Source organism: Cynocephalus volans, chromosome 8 (genome assembly GCF_027409185.1).
Source record: "Cynocephalus volans isolate mCynVol1 chromosome 8, mCynVol1.pri, whole genome shotgun sequence".
In the NCBI taxonomy this organism is placed as follows: Eukaryota; Metazoa; Chordata; class Mammalia; order Dermoptera; family Cynocephalidae; genus Cynocephalus; species Cynocephalus volans.
The window spans coordinates 111,672,102-111,694,178 of NC_084467.1; the positions used below are offsets into that span (position 1 = coordinate 111,672,102).

At 43.4% G+C, this 22,077-nt stretch overlaps 1 protein-coding gene across 4 annotated transcripts in view; it reads left to right on the forward strand.

Annotated features, from left to right (window-relative positions):
• INTS3 (integrator complex subunit 3) overlaps positions 1 to 22,077 on the forward strand; it is a 41,251-nt gene that overhangs the window by 5,332 nt on the left and 13,842 nt on the right. For 3 of the 4 annotated variants that reach the window (XM_063104992.1, XM_063104991.1, XM_063104993.1), the window contains 12 exons: positions 3,793 to 3,876; positions 5,009 to 5,092; positions 10,389 to 10,502; positions 10,700 to 10,784; positions 12,523 to 12,589; positions 14,992 to 15,136; positions 16,046 to 16,175; positions 17,507 to 17,604; positions 18,742 to 18,933; positions 19,920 to 20,007; positions 20,509 to 20,588; positions 20,984 to 21,075. In XM_063104992.1, coding sequence (XP_062961062.1) covers positions 3,793 to 3,876; positions 5,009 to 5,092; positions 10,389 to 10,502; positions 10,700 to 10,784; positions 12,523 to 12,589; positions 14,992 to 15,136; positions 16,046 to 16,175; positions 17,507 to 17,604; positions 18,742 to 18,933; positions 19,920 to 20,007; positions 20,509 to 20,588; positions 20,984 to 21,075 — 1,259 coding nt within the window. The remainder of the gene's footprint in view (positions 1 to 3,792; positions 3,877 to 5,008; positions 5,093 to 10,388; positions 10,503 to 10,699; positions 10,785 to 12,522; positions 12,590 to 14,991; positions 15,137 to 16,045; positions 16,176 to 17,506; positions 17,605 to 18,741; positions 18,934 to 19,919; positions 20,008 to 20,508; positions 20,589 to 20,983; positions 21,076 to 22,077) is intronic. The other variant, XM_063104994.1, reaches the window with a different exon arrangement.

Genomic DNA, 22,077 nt, shown 5'->3' on the forward strand with positions numbered 1-22,077 from the left:
GTGCTTTCACATATGTTATCTTGCTTAATCCTTAGAGCAGCCTTGTGATATAAGCATTATCTCTGTTTTTGAGATAAGAAAACCAGAGTTTAGAGAGGCCAAGTAACTTACCTAAGATTAGCCTAAGGCTAGCAAGCAATGGAGGGTTCCTTCTATGCTGTGTTTGCTCAGGTTGCTCATTAGATAGCTGCTGTTTAACTTTTCTTGCCTCTCCTCTCCATTGATTCACCAAAGATTTATTCCCTTGATAGGAAGCAACATCTAGAATTTTAGGATGCTACTCTAGTGCTTGTTTACCATCTCCCTCTACTCTGAAACTGCTTGCTAATCTACACTGGGTACAGGGTTCCCTCCAGAACTCCTAGCAAGAACAGTCTGTACTTAGCAGCTGGAGCAATTGATCCTCCAGTCGTTGATAACTATTTTGGGTAGAGAGGGTTAAGATTTATTTTATTTATTTATTTTTTTTAAAGATGACCAGTAAGGGGATCTTAACCCTTGGCTTGGTGTTGTCAACACCACACTCAGCCAGTGAGCGAACCAGCCATCCCTATATAGGATCCAAACCCATGGCCTTGGTGTTATCAGCACCACACTCTCCCGAGTGAGCCACGGGCAGGCCCAGAGAGGGTTAAGATTTAAAAAGAGAAATAAACATGAAGAAAACAAACGAAGCACCAAGGTCAAGGGTTTGGGTCCCCATATCGGCCAGCTGCTAAAAAAAAAAAAAAAGAAGAAAATGAGAAAAAAAAAAGATTTAAAGAGACAAAATCCAGCCTGAGGTATTTTCTTCCCTCCCCTTATACAGGAGCTGGAGTAGGTAATAATGGATTTCAGTGCTTGTGGGAGGGGTGGGTTGTAAGAGTCACAGCTCAGCTTTCATGTGATCTCACAGCTCCTTTTCACAAGTACGTAGGTGCTGTTTATTAAAGCTGAGCCTGCTGATCTGACCTAATTTGGAGGATAGTCAGATTTGATGTTGGGTGGTAAAGTTGTAATACCATCAAACTCACGTGACTTTGGGCTTATTTTAGGTCGAAGTTTTGTAGCTAAGGGAGCTCCTTGCCTCAACACTCAATTCTACACTGTGCCACCTTATGCTCTTACACAGGATGGATGTAGACAACCTCAGGATTATGGTCAAAGAAACATAATTGTCTTCCATTCTTAGACCTCTTTCCCATTGTCCTTATTTGTTAGTTTCTCAAAATGCTGCAGTAGAACCACTTCTCATCAGGATGTTTTGTGATGACCTCTAAGATAAGGTGGAAGTAAACCAGCCTACCTTTGTCCCTGTTTTGCCAGCATCATTATTACTAGTAATTGGTTTTCCTTAAACAGTTTTTGGGGGCTGGCCGGATAGCTCAGTTGGTTGGAGCCTGGTGTTGATAACACCAAGGTCAAGGGTTTGGATCCCCTTACTGACCAACCGCAAAAAAATGCAAAACAGTATTTGGGTTAATCCTCAAGGTAAAGTTTTAAAGGACTCAGGAAATAGTTTATGTGGTGATAACATAGAGGCCCACTAACTTTTAATATGAAATACATTTTGTTAATATTTTATCAATATTTAGGGCCAGCCCATGGCTCACTTGGGAGAGTGTGGTGCTGATAACACCAAGGCCACAGGTTCAGATACCTATATAGGGATGGCCGGTTAGCTCACTTGGGAGAGCGTGGTGCTGACAACACCAAGTCAAAGGTTAAGATCCCCTTACCGGTCATCTTTAAAAAAAAAAAAAAAAATTCTTATCAATATTTAGTATGCTTACTTGGATCAGGGACCAGTGATTAAGATCTTAGAATGTTGAGCACAGGCCATGTTAGGGTTGGCCTTTGAAACTAGAGTGGCCCATGGATAGGCTTTAATGCAGCTATCTCCACCTTCGTTTAACTGGAGACCCTGGCAGATTTTAGTTTGGCCTTTTGTTCTCTACCATTCCTTTTTTTCCTTCACTCTCGTTTTTTAAATTCGTTTTTAACATTTTGGGGGGAATTTCAAACATAAAAAAGTGTGTTTCAGTACTCATTAGTATACCGCAATCTTGGGCCGGCCCGTGGCTCACTCAGGAGAGTGTGGTGCTGACAACACCAAGTCGAGGGTTAAGATCCCCTTACCAGTTGTCTTTTACTAAAAAAAAAAAAAAAAAAAGTATATGGCAATCTTGTTTCATCTTCCCCTAGTCCCCTCTGGATTGTTTTAAAGTAAATCCAAAATATACCAATTCATCTGTGAATACTTCATATGTATGTCTATGAGAAAAGGACTTTTTTTTAACATAGCTACAATACTAATACTAATACCTAAAAACATTAACAATTCCTTAATATAATCAATATTCAGGAATTCACATTTCTTTTGCTTATCTCATAAATTCTTTTTATAGTTGTTTGTTCAAATCAGGAATCAAACAAAGTCCACATCTTGTATTTGGTTGATATATCTCTTTAATTTTTTTTTTGTTTGTTTGGTGGCAGGCTGGTATGGGGATTCAATTTAATTTTTTAATAACTGTATTTTAAAATAATTTCAAACTTCAAGAAAAATTATAATACATAGAACTTTCATATACTCTTCACCCAGATTCACTGATTATTAATATTTGCCACAGTTGCTTTGTCATTATCTTTGTATGCACATGTTATTTTAACTTTTTGAAAGTAAGTTGTAGCCATGATGCCCCTTTAAATTTAAGTATTTCACTGTGTATTTTCTAAGAACAAGGGTCTTCTCTCATATAACCACTGTCCATTTATCAAGATTGGATCAGGCCTGGCTGGTTACTCAGTTGATTAGAGCGCAGCCTTATAATATCAAAGTCCTGGGTTTGGAGCCCCTTACCAGCCAGCCGCCAAAACAAACACAAAAACACATTGAGTCATTTAACATTGATATGTTACTGTTAGCTAATTTATAGTGAATATTCAGATTTTACCAGTTGTCCCAATAGTGTTCTTTATAGCAGTCCAGGATTATACATTGCATTTAGGTGTCATGTCTCTTTATTATTCTTTAATCTGGAACAGATTCTTAATCTGTCTCTCTTTCATGACCTTAAACATTTTTGATAGGCCAGTTTTTTGTAGAATATCTCTCAATTTGGATTGTCAGGAATTTTTTCATGATTAGACTGAGATTATGCATTTTTGACAAGAAATCCATAAAAGTGATGTTATATCCTTTTCAGTGCATCATATCAGAGGCATATAGGGTCAGTTTGTCCTATTATTGGTGATATTAACTTTGGTCACTTGGTTAAGGTGGTGTCTTCCAAGTTTTCCTACAGTTATTATTTTCCTTTTGCAATTGATAAGTATCTTGAATCTATGTAAATATCCTCTCTCTCCTGAAAGTTTGACCTACTGGTTTTTAGCATCCATTGATGTTATTTGCCTGAATCAGTCATTACTCTCATCATTCCTTCTATATTTATTGGTTGGCATTCTACTGTAAGGAAGAGCTTTACTTTCTCCTTTATTTATTATGTATGTATATATCAGCATGGACTCACAGATTCTTATTTTATTCAATGTGTTAAAATCTTAAGTTTTTTAATATATGGGTTCCCCTTATTTTTTTCCTTGCAATTTGTGTGTTAAAGAAACCAGGTTACCTATCATGGTTTCCACATTCTAGATTTTGCTGATTATATCCTCATGGTGACTTTACTAGTAACCTGGCAGTTAGATCTAGAGGCATGATCGGCTTTGAATTATTTTAAGCTTTTTGTGGCTAGAGCACTTCATAGGTGGACTCATGACACACTTTTCATTATTTTCACCCCTTCCCAGAGGTTGGAAAGGTGTATGAGCATTGTGACCTCTATGACTGCTGGTGTCTCAGAGAGAGAGGCCAATGACGCCCTCAATGCCTACGTAAGTAGAATGCTCTCTCTACGGCCATTTCTGTTTTTGTGAAGATGGAAAGACTGAGTGGCTAGGAGCTAGGGTACTGAAGTTCATGTTTTGGCTCCCCAAACCAGGTTTCCCAGCTTCTCTCTTTTAGACCTTAGGTGTCTTTAATTAACAACTTTTTTTTTTTTTTTTTTTTTTTTTAAAGATGACTGGTAAGGGGATCTTAACCCTTGACTTGGTGTTGTCAGCACCAGGTTCTCCCAAGTGAGCTAACCGGTCATCCCTATATAGGGATCTGAACCCATGGCCTTGGTGTTATCAAAACTATACTCTCCCGAATGAGCCACGGGCCGGCCCATAAATAACAACTTTTTAAAAAACTCATAGTTCTGTAGTGATTTTTTTCTTTGCAAATCATTCTCACATATTTTATCTTTTACCTTTCTTATCGATCTTTGTGGTTGAAATGATTTTAAGTAGTTAGTATATGTAAAGGATTTAGAGTCATCTCTGGCACATAGTGAATGTTCAATCAATAAGTATTATCTGCTTATTATAGCATTTTTTTCCTCACCACCCTCCGTAGTATATTATTCTTATTTTGTCTTCCCTTTACAAATTTCAGAGGTTCAATGATTTGCCCACAGTTACGACTGGTAGCTTGCTCTACCTAAGGTTGTTAAGATCTAATAAAGGTCGTGGAATAGGATTTTTTGTTTTTGTTTTTTCCGTTTTATTTGTTTTTTATTTTTTTGCGGCTGACTGGTACGGGGATCCAAACCCTTGACCTTGTGTTTTTTCCATTTTTTAATTAATTAATTAATTTTGGCAACTGGCCAGTACTTTTTCCATTTTAAACTTTTTAAAAATTTTCTGCACCTGGCCCGCATCAAGCCTTAGAGAAAGCAATGAGTGTTTATCCCTTCCCTCCATCTGTCTTCTAAAATAGATGCCTCATCCCTTTTTCTTTTTTTTCCCCACAGACAACCCAAGTTGCAGTCATCTCTTTTAAGAGAAAGAAATCGTCAGATATAAGAGTTGATGATTCCCCTTTGCTTGTTACTCAGGAGTCCCAAGGTTTCTGGGAGAAACTGTGCTCAAGAACTTTCTACCTGTGAGTGGCAACTAATTTTTTCCCTTCCTCACATTCCAGGTATGCAAAGGTCCCCCCCAGCATGAGGAAGTCTGCCTGGGCCTCTTTACCCTTGTCCTAACTGAACCTGCTCAAGCCCAGAAGGTAAGATACTCTGGTCTGGACCAATAAACCCTTCTCAGAGCTGGTCTGGGCCCACAAACCCTTTGACCAGAGCTGGATCACCTTGTTCTTCAAATATAGTTACAACTCCCTTTTTACCTCAATGAATTGGTCATTCTCTTTCTAAAGTCCTTTAACTATCACCAGATCCTAAAGCTCAAAGGCAAGAAAAGGCAGTTGTGAGAGAGAAAAATTACAAAAAGTTTTAAATTTTACATTTACGAGGCAAGGCTGATAGGGCTGTGATTTAATTCAGGGAATAGAAGAGAACAACTGTAAACAAGTCCATGAGCATTCTTATCCAGAAGAGTATGACCTGTAGTTGGCAGGTTCTGCCATTGGCAGGTGAATAGAAAGCAGCTTAAAATTGCAGCAAGTGGGATTTAGATTACATAACTTAATGTTACATGACTTATGCAGCAATAATGTAGTGATTAAGAGAACACTGGAGGGGCCGGCCCATAGCTTACTTGGGAGAGTGTGGTGCTGACAACAACAAGTCAAGGGTTAAGATCCCCTTACTGGTCATCTTTTTAAAAAAAAAAACATTGGAGTCAGGCTTCTGAGGGATACTGTATGAAAACTAGTCTGGGGTTCTTCACAAACAGACAAACAGAAAAGTCTCCTTTACGTGTAATGGTTTAAGCAGGGTTCTTTCTTTTTTTTTTTTTTGGTTTTATTTAGTTTTTTTTTAATGTTAAAAAATCATAAACTATGGGGAATACGCAGGATATACACATAGTTTTTTTGGGTTTTTTTTTTTTTGTCTTTTTCGTGACCGGCACTCAGCCAGTGAGTGCACCGGCCATTCCTATATAGGATCCGAACCCGCGGCGGGAGCGTTGCCGCGCTCCCAGCGCCGCACTCTCCCGAGTGCGCCACCGGCTCGGCCCAGATATACACATAGTTTAACAAAAATGATAAAGCAAATCAAGCAGGGTTTTTTCTTGAGGCGAGGGACTAGGCCGGATGATCTCTTTGGATTCTGTTCTTTCTATAATAAAATAGCAAAGTTCTGTCTTCTGCCTTTCCAGATTTCCCCTTTCCAGCAATTCTGTGTCCTTCGAGTCTTGGTGTGATGGTTTAAAGTATGTGTCTGGTATCTGGCATCAACTGTATTACATTAATAAGAAAAGAGCTTGGAGTGGGAAAATTCAGTATTCTCATTGGCTCTTCCCTGAACAAGGGTGTATGGAAGGAAATAAATATGCTCTATGCCCAGCTTTCTGTTAGGCTTTATCCAGACAACATCTCATTTTTTTTTTTTTTTTTTTAAAGACCAGTAAGGGGATCTCAACCCTTTGGCTTGGTGTTGTCAGCATCACGCTCAGCCAGTGAGCAAACCGGCCATCCCTATATAGGATCCGAACCCATGGCCTTGGTGTTATCAGCACCACACTCTACCGAGTGAGCCACGGGCCGGCCCCCAGACAACATCTCATTTGATTTTCCTAAAAACCATATGAGGTTGGTGGCTTTATCCCCTCCTCCCAAACCAATCCCAGTTTACCTGTGAGGTAACTTGGAGATCAAAAATGTTTGTTCAAGGAGAACCAAAGGAAGCTCATTCCCAGGGAGAAGGTCATGATGCCCATGGTCCCCTGGCATAGCTTAAATTAACCTCAGGGGAAGGATTTATGGACATGGGAACCTGATGTGTTTGTACTTCTCTAGTGCCAGCTGGAATAGGGTCTGGGGTAAGGATGGGTAGTGGGGCAGCAAGTATTCATAAATCCTTGGTTTTTCAGAGAGACCAGGCCATTTTGGCCTGGGACCTTGTTGAGTTAAATTGCCATTTCATTTTCATACTGAATTTATTATCAAGGTCCTTGAAGACAAATGAATGTCTCCAAGTTGAGGGTGTTAAACAATGAAATAATCTAATCCAGCCCATCAATTTTAAAGAAATTGTTGGCACAGATGGGGGTGGAGGGGTTGGGGTTAAGGTTTAATTTTCTCTTGTATGGGTTTTATAAATACAATTAAAATCTCATTTAGTCACCTCAGTACAAATTAATCTTACCTGCTGGAAAGCTTTGTTTGTCTCAAGTGGGATCTATATTAGCCAGGGTACATCAGTAAACCTCACTGAAGGGGACAGGGGTGTGTGGTATTTCTAGCTCTTTTCTTGGTCTGGCATTGAGAGGCCACAGGGCTCTGCATTGTAAGTGCTTATTATGTCATGAATTTGACCATCCAGACATGGCAAGGGACTAGAGCATCTCCTCTTTTTTTCCTCATGACAGCCCTGTAAGGGAGGCCCAGTCCCTCTGGGGAGGTGAAACATCTTGCCTTGGGTCTCATAACTGGTTGACAGCTGCACCAGGATTCAAGTTCACATGCTAAAGGTTTCCAAGTAAATCCCCTACCTGTGAGCCTTGTAGGCTGAGCTTCTAGGTCAGATCTCTTCAGACAAAGGCGGTAGAGACAGAGAATTAGGAGGACACAGTTTTAGGTGAGTGAGGAATTATCAGGCAGTGACTCATTGAGAGACTTTGAACCAGGTCAGAATATGGTGGAAGAATTAGTGATGTATCTCCCTAGAGCTTTGATCCTTCTCCCTAAAAGGGTGATTATCTTGTCACATACTTCCGTGGAAGTTTTAGGCATGAGTTACTGATGAGGACTGATGCCTAATGCATTTAGGCTTCAGCCTAAAGCAAGGAGACTGTTTTCTACGGGTTTATTTGGGGTTAATTCTGTCTCTGGAACAGAATTCTCAGGGTAGATTTGAGATTGACTTGTTCCTGAATCTCCACAGGCTGAGAAATGGGGATGGTAGAGAAAGTGGTGGTGGAAACTGAGTCTTGAACACATTAGAAATCTGCTCTGGGAAAGCAGGAGCTGAGGAGTCTCTGTCAGTACTGGCAGACAGGTTCAAGGAGTTAGGGCCAGCTCTCTGAGACATCTTAGTGGGTGGAATTAGGGTGGATTAAACAGGTGAACAAGGAAACTTAGTTAAGGAGAAAGCAGGTCAGGTCAGCAGTTCTTATGAATGTTTATGTTCTTTGAGTTTATTTCCTATTTGGTGTCTGAAATAAACAGTTGGGAGCAGGCCTGGCTGGAGAACTATGGTGAGGAGGGAGGCTAAGCTGGAAGCCTAAGCTTCTGTGCAGACTGTAGCGGTCAATAGATAAAGGTAATAGAAAAGGGTCTAATACCAATGCCAAGATCTCTCTTCATCAAAGGCTCAAGGAACCAGGCCCAGGCAGTTCTTGGTCTAGGTGTTTTTTCTATCAGGCAGCTCCAGAAAGAAGGTTGGGGGCTGTGAGGACCTAGGCTGGAACATCACTACTCTCAACATGGTCAGGATAGATGTGCTGCCTTGGCACCATCCTGTCACCTTTCTTTTCTTTTGAGACTCTGCATCTCTTCTCTGTTCCCCACTGAATTTTTTTCCTCATCTGCTTCTCTTCCAAGCCAGTCAGCAAACTGGCACAGAGGTTGGTAAGACAATGGCCAGCATCCGGGATATTATACTGTTGGTACCCATCTGTGATGTGTTTCTAGCACTTATGGTTGATAAAGTTCCCAGGTGGAGCACAGAACTAGGCAGACAATATCTGCTGTCTTCATTGGACCCTATATTTCCTGAGAGACTTGCCCTCCTTCGCTATCCTGGGTCTGTGATGTATTTCTGGGATTTCTGTTTTCATATGAACAGACAAGGTTTCTGTCTGGTTAGTAGTGTCTCTTATCTTTGGCCTGACACAGATTTCTTTCTGCCTCTACCTCCCTCATCCTCTCTACCCATTCTGTGACTTACCTCTGGGGGAGGCCTCAGGGCTTTACTACCAACATTTGCTGACCAGCATATTGGCAGTAGTTCACTGGGCTGTCTGTCATTTGGATTTTACAGCCACTGCCCAGGTGGAGTCAGAGGATAGATTCTCCTTTGGGTAATAAAAGTTTGTGGCACATGGGGGATCTCTGTTGGTCTTTCATCAGATCAATTAGTTTGTCTTAAGGACAACGGAGGCAGGAAGAAGAGACGATAGCTAATCTCTTTGAAGTCCCTAGTGACGCTAAGGCCAGAGAGCAGCTGATCTTGAGGGGTACATCTCTTTTGCATGCTTAGGATGAAAGAGTTAAGAAATGTAATAGCCTTAACGCCATCCCAAACTCTTATCTGCATCCCCAGCAGCCTCTTCTCCTTTTAGTTATTTCTAATGTTGGCATAAGAGGTGGTTAAACATGGAATCTAGAATTGGACTGCCTGGATTTGAATCCTGGTTCTTCCTCTAATCTCTTACGTGACCTGGGATGAATTTCTTTAAATTCTCTATCCTGTTTCTTCATCTGCAAAAAAATAGTTCCTGTTTCAAAGGGTTTTTATGTTCTTCAAATGCAGTAATATATATAATATAAAGTTTGCACATAGTGCCAGTGGATGTTAGGTATTATTATTATTGATGCTATCCTTGCTGCTGGTCTTCAGAGGTTGTGGAAAGCTACCTACCTAATTTTTACCCTTTGGATGAGACTCTAACAGGATAGAACTCAGCAGGCTAAAGAGGTTACTAATGAGGTTCCCTAAGGTATTCCTCCAGGAGTCTGATCTTACTAGAGAGACAGAGTGAAAAAAAAGCTCTAAGGAGAAGGGAAGCAATGATTCTCACAGGAGAATTTGGCATGCCCTCCCTCACCTCCCCCAGGGTTGGGTATCCTGAAGGACCCTTCATTTTTCACTTCTTGGCAGAAGCAAAGGGCATCTCAAAGAAAAGAAAGACATTTACTTAAGAAAGTTCATTTTTGGTTCTGTCCATTTTGTCCAGGGCTCTGGTCCCTGTATCCTCTTTCCTTAATACTCCCTTTGCTACATCTGGCTGGGTCAATACAGGTCTAAAAACCTCTTTGGGATTCTTTTTGGCTTGTTCAACTGAACCCATTCTGCAGTGACCTTTTACTGGCAGATGATAAGCAGATGGCTTCCACCTGGTTTTACTCAGCTTGTGGCATCAAACACTGTAACACTTCCTAAGAAGGGAGGTATGGGGACAGGCATAGGACTAGGAGCCTTGCTTGACAGGCTCTCCTGGCTGATTAGGGGATAGCTTAGTCCCTTTTCTGCATCCTGTATGACAGAGTAAGGGATAGGTTTGAGATAGAGGTGCCCTATGGAAAGAAAGTATCCAGAATGTAAAGTGTTTCATTGCCACTCAGTATCCCATTGGTGCTGTGTAAGTTTAGGAGACTGAGGGGCTGGGGGTCCCCTGTGGGTGGGATCAGGAGCCTTATCCTCAGCTTGCTGGCTTCTCACAAACCTCACTTCTCACAGTGTTACCGGGACTTGGCTCTGGTGAGTCGTGACGGCATGAATATTGTCCTGAATAAAATCAACCAGATTCTTATGGAGAAGTACCTGAAGTTGCAGGATACCTGCCGTACTCAGGTAAGACCAGAAAGAAAAGAGAGGATCCAGCTCAAAGGCATAACAGAGAATGGATCCTCTCTTTTAAGGGGAGGGGAAGGAGGAATTGGGGATAACACACCCCTGCTATTGTGCACCTAAATTGTAATGTGATTGAATCATCTCCTTTCTCAAACTCATGGGCCCTGCTCTTCATCTGTTTTTCTTCTCTCCTTTAGTTGGTGTGGTTGGTACGAGAACTAGTGAAGAGTGGGGTTCTGGGAGCTGATGGTGTTTGCATGACATTTATGAAGCAGATTGCTGGTGAGTTTGATGGCAGGAGCACAAAAAAGAAAGGAGAGGAGCCCAGAGACTAAATCCAGACAATGGAAAATGATTAAGTGCCTAAGGGACTTGATTCCTTGGTTGCTTAGACTCTTTCCATCTGATATAGATATCTTCTGGCCAAATATGTTACAGAAAGAAATTGCTTGAAAAATCACAAGGAACCTTTTGAAGCACCAAATGTTCATTTTCTTTCCTGCCAAACCCAGGACCTGACAGAATATTTGGCCTATTTTAGCCAGTCTTCACTCTGGGGTTTTATGGTATATTGGATCAGGAAAGAATGAAGAGAGAAATGAGGGCAAATAATTTGTTTCTGTGTTATTATGCTTTCAGAAATCCAGACATCTTTTTTGGCTCCACTCCCGTGTTCTGAACACTTGTTCCCTAATAATTATGACATCTAGTTGGGGCCAGTTTGAGGGACAGACTATGTCACAGAACAGACCCTGACATTTAGGTTTAATTATCATCTTGGCATTGATCACATTTGTCTGGGCCACTGAATATCCAAGAGGCCTGCCCATGCTACCTCTTCTGCTCCCAAGATTGCATGTGTTTATTTAAAAATGACCCTGCTGGGCTGGCCGGTTAGCTCACTTGGGAGAGCGTGGTGCTGATAAAACCAAGGTCACAGGTTCAGATCCCCCATACCATCCAGCTGCCAAAAAATAAAAACAAACAAAAACACGCAAAAAAAAGATCTGGCTGGTTAGTTGAGTTGGTTAGAGTGCAGCCTTATAACACCAACGTCATGGGTTCAGATCCCCGTATCAGCTGACTGCGTAAAAATGACCCTGCCACTCTACCTCACCATTTGCCCATTGATGCTTTGCCGCCTCTTTAGGATTTTTTTTTTTTTTTTTTTTTTTTTTGTCGTTTTTTCATGACCGGCACTCAGCCAGTGAGTGCACCGGTCAGTCCTATATAGGATCCGAACCCGCGGCGGGAGCGTCGCCGCGCTGCCAGCGCAGCACTCTACCAAGTGCGCCACGGGCTCGGCCCTAGGATTTTTTATAGTACTGATGCTCCAAGTTTGATTTGTATGAACCTTAATCTATGTAACGTGTGACTACGTGGACATTGAATTTTTTCATTGGGACCTGGGGCAAGGCATAGCACTGTTGTGCTGGCTATTTTTATCCTTTCTCCTGGCACTTTCTTCCCTGTTTGGCACTCACAGCCCCCACTTCTCATCCCAAGACTTTGGTCTGGTGTTGCTGCATGTTAATTTTGCCCCAGGAAGTTCCATAGCAAGCACTGAAGACTGGTACCTAGAAACAAGAAACCCTTGGCCTGTTGTGAGCCTGAGCACAGGACTTGGAACATCCAGATGCTGGACTGCAACTGTTGCCCGCCACCTGCACCTCTCAGGCCCTTTCTGAGATATCTTTTCTTTCCAACTGTGGGCTTCTCATGTTTCCTCAGACATTCCTTTTGAAGGGCCAAAGTGTTCCCACTCCAACTCCTAGTCTATTGAAAAGTAGCAGCTCTGGTTTCTGGAAAAATCCAGAACCTTTCTTTTCCTTCTGTCTGGAGGCAAGAGAGGAAACTTTAAAGCCTGACAGAACAGAAAGCAGTTTATTCTAGCACTCAGGACAGCAATGATGGAGTAATAGTTAGGATGCACCAGCAGGATGGGTGAAGAGATGCGTTGGGTTAGCTGAGTCGCTAATCAGAGCTATTCGGATTTTCTGTTTTTCTCCCTTTGAAACAGGTGGAGATGTTACGGCCAAAAATATCTGGTTGGCAGAAAATGTTCTGGATATTCTGACGGAACAGAGGTAGAGTCCACCATGAAGGGTGGGGCAAGATCCAGATACAGCCAGCAGGGTGTGAGTGGGAGAAATGGGGATGAAAGGATTGTGTGGGCCAAGAACACCTTAAGTTAGAGAGGGGGAGGGAGAGACAAATGTATTGGTGGCAAGTGAAGAAATGAATGCCGTGATATGGCGCAAGAGATGAAGGAGTGGGAAAGGAGCTCTTTGCTAAAATATCTCAGAGCCCAGGAAAAACTGGTTTCATCTGATAAGGGTTTATTTTTGATCCAGACCTCCTTGGAATGTTTATCTTTGGGGGGGAGGTGGGGGTGTGTGGAATGAGCTCAGCAGAGTGGGGCCAGCCAACCATCCAGGGCCTGGCAGGTACCCCTTTTCTCCCTTCCAAATCTCTCGATCAAACTCATGCTCTCTTTTTGATGTGACATAGGGGATGGATGGGGGTGAGGAGGTAATAGAGATCAATGAATCCTGCTGGAGTTTGCATATAGGGCTTGGAAGTTCTAGTGGTAGAGAACTCATGGGAGGGGCATATTGGGCTTTCTGGCTGATTCTTTCCCTTCTCCATCAAAGTAAAGGACCAGAAAGTTTATGAGGGCTGTTTCATATTTGAACTTGTCTGGGGACTTCCTCCTGGTCCTGTGCACTCAGTCTTCCTATTTCTTGATTTCAGAGTCTCTTTCTGGGTGAGGATACCATAGGAGTCAAATGATTGAGAGGACTGATAGTATCCATATTATCTACAGTTGAGAAGAATGAACCTCCCATTGTTCATATTTGTGAAAGATGGCTTGTGTTCTGGGCTCTGCCCAAGCCTGAGCCATGCCAGGCCCGCTCTGCAGTGCCACCTAGTGTTCGGGACGTAGATGTACAGCTACATCTGGGCCTGGATGCAGTAGCTCAGGAGATCCTAGCAGTTTCTTACCAGGTCTCTGTGCTTCTCTAATTCTGGGTCAGAGGGTCTCACTTTTCATCTCTCTCTTTCTCTTCATTACACCATTCCAGGATTCAGATATATTTGTCACCTCTTCTAGAAATCTTCCTAAAAAGTGATTTTTCTTATTTTATTTCTGGAGCCAGATACCTCCTGTCCCCATTTCTTTCTTTCTTTTTTTTTTTTCTGATGGCTGAGTGGTATGGGGATCCAAACCCTTGACCTTGCTGTTATGATACCTGTCTCCATTTCTTAAAGCTAAATTTCCTGTATAAGTGTTAAATAACAGCCAGATAACTGCCCTACCTTTTCTCCTACCCTCCAAAAAACTCACATCTTTTGGTGTAAGTGAGTTCCTAGGAGTTAAAACTGTGACCTCCTCCACACCCTCTTTCTCACTCCCTTCCAAGTGTTTCTAAGGCCCTGGAGTTAAAAGGTAGCCAGTGGGGAGTTTTCCCCTCCCAGTATCCTTGGCAAGTGCTTTCATTCTGTGAAAGGAAAAGGCCAGAGTCTTTTAATTAAGTGGCTTGAGCACTTTTCCGGAATAAGGATGTTGCCTGGTTGGATTAATTAGACTCTGTTTTCTTCTAGTTCCCTGCCTTCCAGCAGGGTTTCCAAAGCCATTACAAACTCTTTGTTTGGGGGAGGCAACTCCCTAATTTTGGCACTTAGAGACAACATTAGGGTTTTAGGAATCTCCCCAACGTGTTTTTCTCCCTATCCCTTTTAAAGCAGCGAGGAAGAAATAATTCTTTTGTTACCTCCTTTTTCCCTAGGGAAATTCTACAACTCCTGCAAAAATAGGCTTTGCCATCTAAAATCAGGTTCTTTTTTTCAGGTTGTGATTTAGAGCAGGTGACTCATTGTCTGGGAGTAGGGTCAGTGGCTAGACAGCCAGGGAAAGGTTTGTGGGCATGGTAAGCTGCCAGTGACAAGCATGATAGAAGGGTTAGCACAGTGTGTTCTAAGAACTACAGAGTTCTGAGAAGATCTTGGGAATCCCCAGAGGTCCTTCTACCATACTGACTTACACCATATTGACTGCTGACTTAGGGACACTTAGACAGCTTTTTCCCCATTGTCTGAGCTGGGTAGAAGCTGTGGCTTATCTCTGTCCCTAGTACCTCACACATGGCTTGCCACATGATAGCAGTCAGTAAATGTTTGAATGAGTCAGCAGACAAAATTATTTTATTGGGAGCCAAGTAGTTATGTGGTAAGAAGAGATTGCTTTCATTCAGCACTTATCTTTTGGGCACCTGGTAGAGAAAATTAGGAAGTTGTCCTTACCTTAGCCGGTGATAGTCCAAGATGGATGATAACAGTATGAGCGAGCAGCCATAAATCCAAAGAACCTACTTCCAGTGTCTAAGCATCAAAATGTCTGGGGCACTGGAGCCAGGTCCAGGGGAGTGAATTGGGAGGGTAGTAGGTCTAGACAGGGTAAAGGTGCCAATGTCTTTCCTCTCTGCAGGGAATGGGTACTAAAGAGCAGCATCCTCATTGCCATGGCTGTTTACACATACCTCCGCCTCATTGTTGACCACCATGGGACCGCCCAGCTCCAGGCCCTGCGGCAGAAGGAAGTGGACTTCTGCATCTCACTGCTTCGGGAACGGGTGAGGGAGTAGGACAAAAACAGTATGGGGAAGTGAGACTCAGGATGGGATTCCTCTATAGGTTTTGTACATCTGGGCCAGAGATGCCTTGTTAGAGATGGAGGCGGTTCAAGATCCAGTGATTTTCATCATTCTTAGATGAGGGTAAAAAGGAGGAGGAATCAGTGTGGAATAGCCCTAGTGCCTAGAAGTGCTACCTGTTATGCTGGCACCCTGAGGATTCTCCTGATCAGCCTCATGGACACTGTGGACACCACAGACACAAGCTGTCCTTGTGTGCTCACTGTTACCTACCCACATGGGTAATTGCCATGGGCAAGTGGGATTATGAATTGTCTACTATCAGATCTCCCAAAAGAGATATCCTAGAACTATGCAAATATGGTAGCCACTGGCCACATGTGGTGATTTAAATTAAAATTCATTAATATTAGATAAGACTTTAAAATTCAGTTCTTTAGTTGTATTAGTCACATGTTGCTAATGGGTATTGTTTGGGCTACACAGATATATATGTCCTTTCCTTTACCACAGAATGTTCTGTTGGACAGATCGTTTCAGGGTAGGTTTTCTGGGGCTTAATTTACCAATCTGTCCTTTTGTAATCTTAGTTTCCCTTGAACTGAATTGAAACAGTTCTGGGTGGTGAGGAGACTAGATTAACGTGAAAGCCAGCAGGGCTTCAGCGCTTCCCAGTAACCTCTCATCCTTGATATCAGACCCAGCTTCCAGCTCTCTTCACCATAACAGCTAGGAGCCAATCCCGTGGCTCCAGAAGGAATCATTTAGTCCCTTCGACCCTCTTTCCTTCCCTCCCTAGAACATGTTGTCCCTTTGTCCTCCCTCTAGCAGGTAAACAATCATGTTTTTATTCTCATTCCTGTCCCCTCCTTCCTCCTCCCCATCAAGTTCATGGAGTGTTTGATGATTGGCCGGGACCTTGTAAGACTACTTCAGAATGTTGCTAGGATACCAGAATTTGAACTGCTTTGGAAAGATATTATCCATAATCCTCAGGCCTTGAGTCCTCAATTCACAGGTAAGCAAGGCCTGGGAATCCTGTCCTTGGGAGATGGGAGGTCAGTGTATATGTCCTGATTGAATCAAGAGGGCAGAGGTTGGTGGGCAGGAGAGTTGTTAGCCGTCAGATATAGGAAGCTTGGGATGGGGAAGACTTTGCCAGATACGGCTGGATATGTGAATGGCAGAGGTACAGAACAATTGATATGGTTCCTAGACAGCACCTTACATGGCTGTCGTTACTCCTAAGAAAAAAGTGAGACAGACAACTGTGATCTCCTCCTCCCCTCCTAGCAGCTCCTTGGCTCAGGAGGCAAGCCGATGACCAGTTTCCAGCTTCACTGAGTCTGGCAGGGAAGTCAGAGGTCAACTCGTGAGACTGAGTCAGCAGAGGGGCTGGAATTTGTAAGAGAAGGAGTCTCCCTGGGAGAAGTCTTGCTTCTAATTATAAGGATCGAGCTTGGCCAAAAACCTCTTTGGAGGAGGGAAAGAGTCTCTGTGTGCCTCCCCTGAGAAGATTCTTTTCATATCCCATTCCCTTTCCCAGAGTTCTATTCCACTGTGGTCTAAAAAATAACTGTAGAGCTTTGCTCCCCACCCCACCTGCAGCACACGTGTGTACACACATACACAAACACACACATAGTCAAACTTAGACTGAAAGCAGTTGTACAGGACCTGGGAAGTCATGAAAGGAGAGGAACATGCTGGGGTTACCTTATATTGTACTACTCTTATATCGAACATGTCCCGAGTTGCTTTCAGTGTCTTATCTGTGTTAGGCACACATATGTTAACTCATTCAATCCTCAGGACAGCCTTATAAGATGGGTGTTTTACTTTCCACATTTATAAATAGAGAAGCTGAGGTTCAAAGGGTTTGAGTAATTTGCTCAAGGCAACACAGCTAGTAAGTGACAGAGGTAGGATTTGGATCCAGGTCTTTCCAACTCCAGAGCTTGTGCTTATGCCATAACACTACAATGATCCCAGGACACAGTGATGGAACTATCAGGAGCAGGAAGAGAGACTAGGGTTTCCCATATATTCCCCTTAATTTTCCCACTCTTTGCCTACTGGAATAATATGGGTAGAGGCTCTGGAAGGTAAGCAGAAAAGGGGAATTAATATAGCTGGGTCCTGGGGATGGTGGTTGGTTGGAGCAGAACACAGAGAGGGTGGTTAGAATTCCCACTTGTACCTATGCTTGACCTCTCTTGGTCTTGTCTTGGAATTTCCCCATGAGCAAGACCACTGGCCATTAGTACCTCACCCAGATTCCCCACCTGCCTTCAGTTCCTTTTGATCCTCAGGCTTCTTCCTTTTTCTTCCCTTCCACACTTGGTTCAGGTATCCTACAGCTTCTTCAGTCAAGAACATCCCGAAAATTCCTAGCATGTCGTCTAACCCCAGACATGGAAACTAAGCTCCTCTTCATGACATCCCGGGTAAGCTAACCTATTGTAGCAAGAAGAAGAGTGGCAGGTGCTAGTTGGGCTTCTTGCTTTGATCTGCAGATCTGTTACCATTGAGTACTGACCGGTGGAGTGGTGGCTAAGTCGGTCCCCCTGATCTAACCTGGCTGCTGGTCACTTTCTTCTTTGTTCATTCTATGCCTGTGCATTGGGCATGGTGTTAAGAATTGGGGGTAGAGTGTTGAATAAGAGAAATACAACTCTAGTTCTTGTGAAGCTTTCAGTCTATCTAAAGCATCATTAAACCAAGTAATTGTGTGCAAATAATATTATTTACAAGTTATGAAATGTGCAAAAAAAAAAAAAAAAAAAGAATAGAGTAATAGTGTTCATTCTGAAAAATCCAGGGTTCTTCCAGAGGAACCGTGAGCTCTCAGGAAAAGAGCCTTTTGGTGTCCAGACACAGCTGAATTACGGCAGAATTGCTTGAGGAGCATTTTAAAGACGTAGCTTCCTGGATCCCACTCTCCCAGAGAATCTGATTGAGGAATCTGTTTTTAGCAGACTTCCCAGGCAATTCCTCTGCAGCTAGTCTGGCATTAGGGTACCACTGCCCTAGCCAGCTTTTGGTTTCCCATGTCATCCACAAAAGCTGTCTAGATCTTTGCTATCTCATGTGGTAGCCCCTAGTCATGTGTTGCAATTTAAATTTACATTAGTTAAAATTAAGTAAAATTTTAAATTTATATCTCAGTAGCAGTAGCTACATTTCAAGTGCTCTGTAGTCACCATTATTGCAGAAAGTTCTGTTGGACAATGTTAGTGTAGATTTTTTTTGTTTCTTTGTTTTGCCTTTCTGCTTTATTTTGGTTGATTTCTTTTGACAGGGGAATAGAAGAAGAGGAAAACCAGGCCCTTCTCCCTATTTAGTGTTGCTATTTGTAACCATTTAGGGTCTGTTTATGGGAAGGACTTGCAGCAAGAACATTGGGAGAGTCTGTGCTTTGGATAATGGAAAGGAGACTTTAGAGACAGTATGAGCTAATGAATAAATTGTGGGAAGAAATGGAAGTCTAAGTCAAGCCTAGAGTTGAATGGTGCTCATTTTCCTCTGCCCACGGATCCCACCCTCCCTTCCATGTTTCTTTTTCCAACTTCCCCTTCCCTCAGGTACGGTTTGGTCAACAAAAGCGATACCAAGATTGGTTCCAGCGCCAGTACCTGTCAACCCCAGACAGTCAGTCTCTGCGCTGCGACCTCATTCGCTACATCTGTGGGGTAGTCCACCCTTCTAATGAAGTCCTCAGTTCAGATATCTTGCCCCGATGGGCCATCATTGGTTGGCTCCTGACAACATGCACGGTGAGAGCTGGGCCATGGGGTAAAAGATATTGGGTAGTGAATGGTGCCTCTTCCATTGTGTTTCCTGTATTTCTAAGCCTCTTCCTGACTCTCCAGGGCCATCTGACCCCTAAGCCCTTCCTTCCTTCACTCTGGTCCTCCTGAATGTCTCAGCCTTTTACCCCTCTTTCCTTTGTATCTCTAGAAATTTACTTACACTCCTTATTTCCATCTGAGTTTGGGGTTGAACAGGTTTACATACCCCTTTACTGCCAATCCCCAAAGCCTGGATTTCTGAGGCATCCCTTCCTTTTTCCTTTTAGCTTCCAGAAACCATGTGTGGTTATTTCTCTGAATTGTTCCTTTCTTAGATTCAGGGCTTGCATTCTTCAAACCTTCACTTCCATGCCTTTTGGCATCAGCTTTGGATAATTCCCTCTCCAAATGTAGTGAATTCACAGTGGAGCCATTTCCTTTCTAGCATTTTCCTCCCTGTGCCTAGGGTGGGAAACTATCCATTCTCTGGCATCCAGCTGCCTCCTAACCTCTCCCAATAGTGTTCCCCTCCCCCATCTGACTAGGTGCTTGGAATGTGCTGATTCAGATATGACAACAGGCTATTCCTAGGGGGGTCTCTTCTTCAGGAATGTGCCTGGAAAGCCCAGCAACAGCAGCCGAGGGCTAGTTCGAGTGTTGCCTCAGCTCAGGGGTAATGAGTGAACTCCTAAATCCAGATATTCTTTCTTATGGGCTTGAATGTGTACTACTGGATGTATGAAGAACCCAGGCCAATCCCCATCCCTTTGCTCGTAAAACTATGGGGTACTTATATACCACATAGACTTGGGTGCCCCTCATCCCTGTGGGCATTCCACCCTGTTTCACTAGGAACTGAATTTCATAGATGGGACAGTTAATTGGGCCCTGGAATCTGCCTTGGGCTTCTGAAGGGGAAGGAGCTGCTTAATGAAACTAGCTCTCTTTTTTTCTCCCTTTTTCTTTTCCAGTCAAATGTTGCTGCCTCTAATGCCAAGCTGGCTTTGTTTTACGACTGGCTGTTCTTTAGTCCAGACAAGGATAGCATTATGAACATAGGTATGTGACTAAGACCAGGCAGTGCCCCTTCCCATCCCCCAAGCTCCCACTGTCTTGCCCTAGTGATAGCAATCATAAATCTCAGGGCAGTGTGCAGTGGAGGCAGCTTATCTGGGAGCAGTTCCATTGTTCCTCATCAGTTCTCCCTTGATGTAGAAGGAAAGTTGCTTTAATGAGGCTGAGCAATCACTCCACCCCCTTTTCTGCACAGCTTATGCTTGGGCTTCGGGTGGGGTAGGCCTAGGCAGAGGAAAAAGCTGTACCACATTCTGCTTTTCCACTCCTACATCTCTCTTCTCCAAGCTGAATGCTTGGGACAAGAAGGGAGATGAGGGCTAAGAGCTTGGGGGGCTGTCTGCTCTTGGGTCTGCTCAAGGGAAATGGAGGGGAATAGATACAGCACTCCCCAGTGCCATTCATGTTATTTGACATCCCATTTTGTGGAGATAGAAACAGAGTCTGTCTGATGTGGGGGGGACCCTTTAATTCCACATTCTCCAGAACCAGCCATCCTGGTCATGCATCACTCCATGAAGCCCCACCCAGCCATCACTGCCACGCTCCTGGACTTCATGTGCCGTGTAAGTGCCATAGCCCTCTTTTCTCCCCATTCCTGGATGAGCATAGTTAAGTGTATCTCCCCTAAGTGGTCGTGGATCTTATTCCCCAAGTCAATGAATGCTTTCCTTTCATTTCCCACTGTCTCCAGTTGGATTTTCTCATGTATCCGTGGGGTTTCCCAGTCACAGGGATGATGACTCAAGGTAGAACCTAGTCTCCTTGAGGAATAGCCAGGTCCAGTTAATTTCCTATTTTAATGGCCTGGAATGGTCAGGAACAACACTCCAGCCCTCTCTACAGCCATACTCCCCAGTGTCCCTTGATCAAAACTAAAGCATCTTTTTAGATCTAGTTCAGCAGAACACTCTGGATGGAGAGTCTGTGCTCATTCTCTCTTCCCCTTCTTCCCTTCCAGATCATTCCCAATTTCTATCCACCATTGGAGGGCCACGTGCGGCAGGGTGTCTTTTCCTCTCTCAACCACATTGTGGAGAAACGCGTCTTGGCGTAAGGAGTTTAATTGGGGATTGGGGGCAGTTTTCCCATTTTTCACTAGGTCCAGCTACCTATATAGATCAGACACATCCAGATATTGCCACACCACTGCTGAACCTTTACCTTGACAGGTGTAGAAAGTACTGACTCAACCTCAGACTGCTGGCATATGTCTTCTTGACTCTTAGAGGAATTTCTCTCTTGCCGTCGTATTATGAAGGACTCCAAATGCCTTCCTATCCCTGTTGACCCCTTCCAAGGATCTGCGTATGGCCCAGTCATATTGATTGGGCATAGACCTATCTCTTTTTTTTTTTTTGATAATTTATTTATTGAATCAAAATCAATTATACATATTTTGGGGGTTGAACATTGAGATATGTTGATTAAATAAGTATTACTAGCATATATGTTGTTACAAGTCATAATTATTCTTTATGCCCCTTGTCCAACCTCTCCCCTTTCCCCATTCCCTCCCCCTCCCCCCTGTAATTGCCTAGATTTCTTCTCTCCTTCTGAAAGAATAATGGTTACTCTGTTAACTTGTTACCTAGATGATCTGTCCAATGCTGAGAGATGTGATCAGGTCCCCCAATATTATCATAAAGCAGATGCTTCTGTCACTCTGAAATGGGTTTTGTGGAAAGAGACATCCTCTTCTTTTCTTTTTCTCTGCTGGTGACTCTTCTTATGTGAATGCACTCCAGTGGTTGGTAGACCATCTACGTGGTGGCTGTGCTGTCTAGCTGCTTTTGCAGCAGCCATGGTTATTGTGGTGACTGTGGTGGGCCACCCACGTGGGGGTGCTGTTTTTGGCATGCTCCTTGGCACTGGTGGTATGCCTGGTTGTGGGGTGTGTTTGGTCCCCTTCTCCTTGCCTTGGGTCCCCTGGCAGGCCCCAAGGTGCTGGCATGTTGTGCCTGGTTGTGGGAGAGAGGTCCAATCCCCTTATCCATGCCCCAGGTCACCGGGTGGGCTCCAAGGTGCTGGCATGTTGTGCCTGGCTGTGGGAGG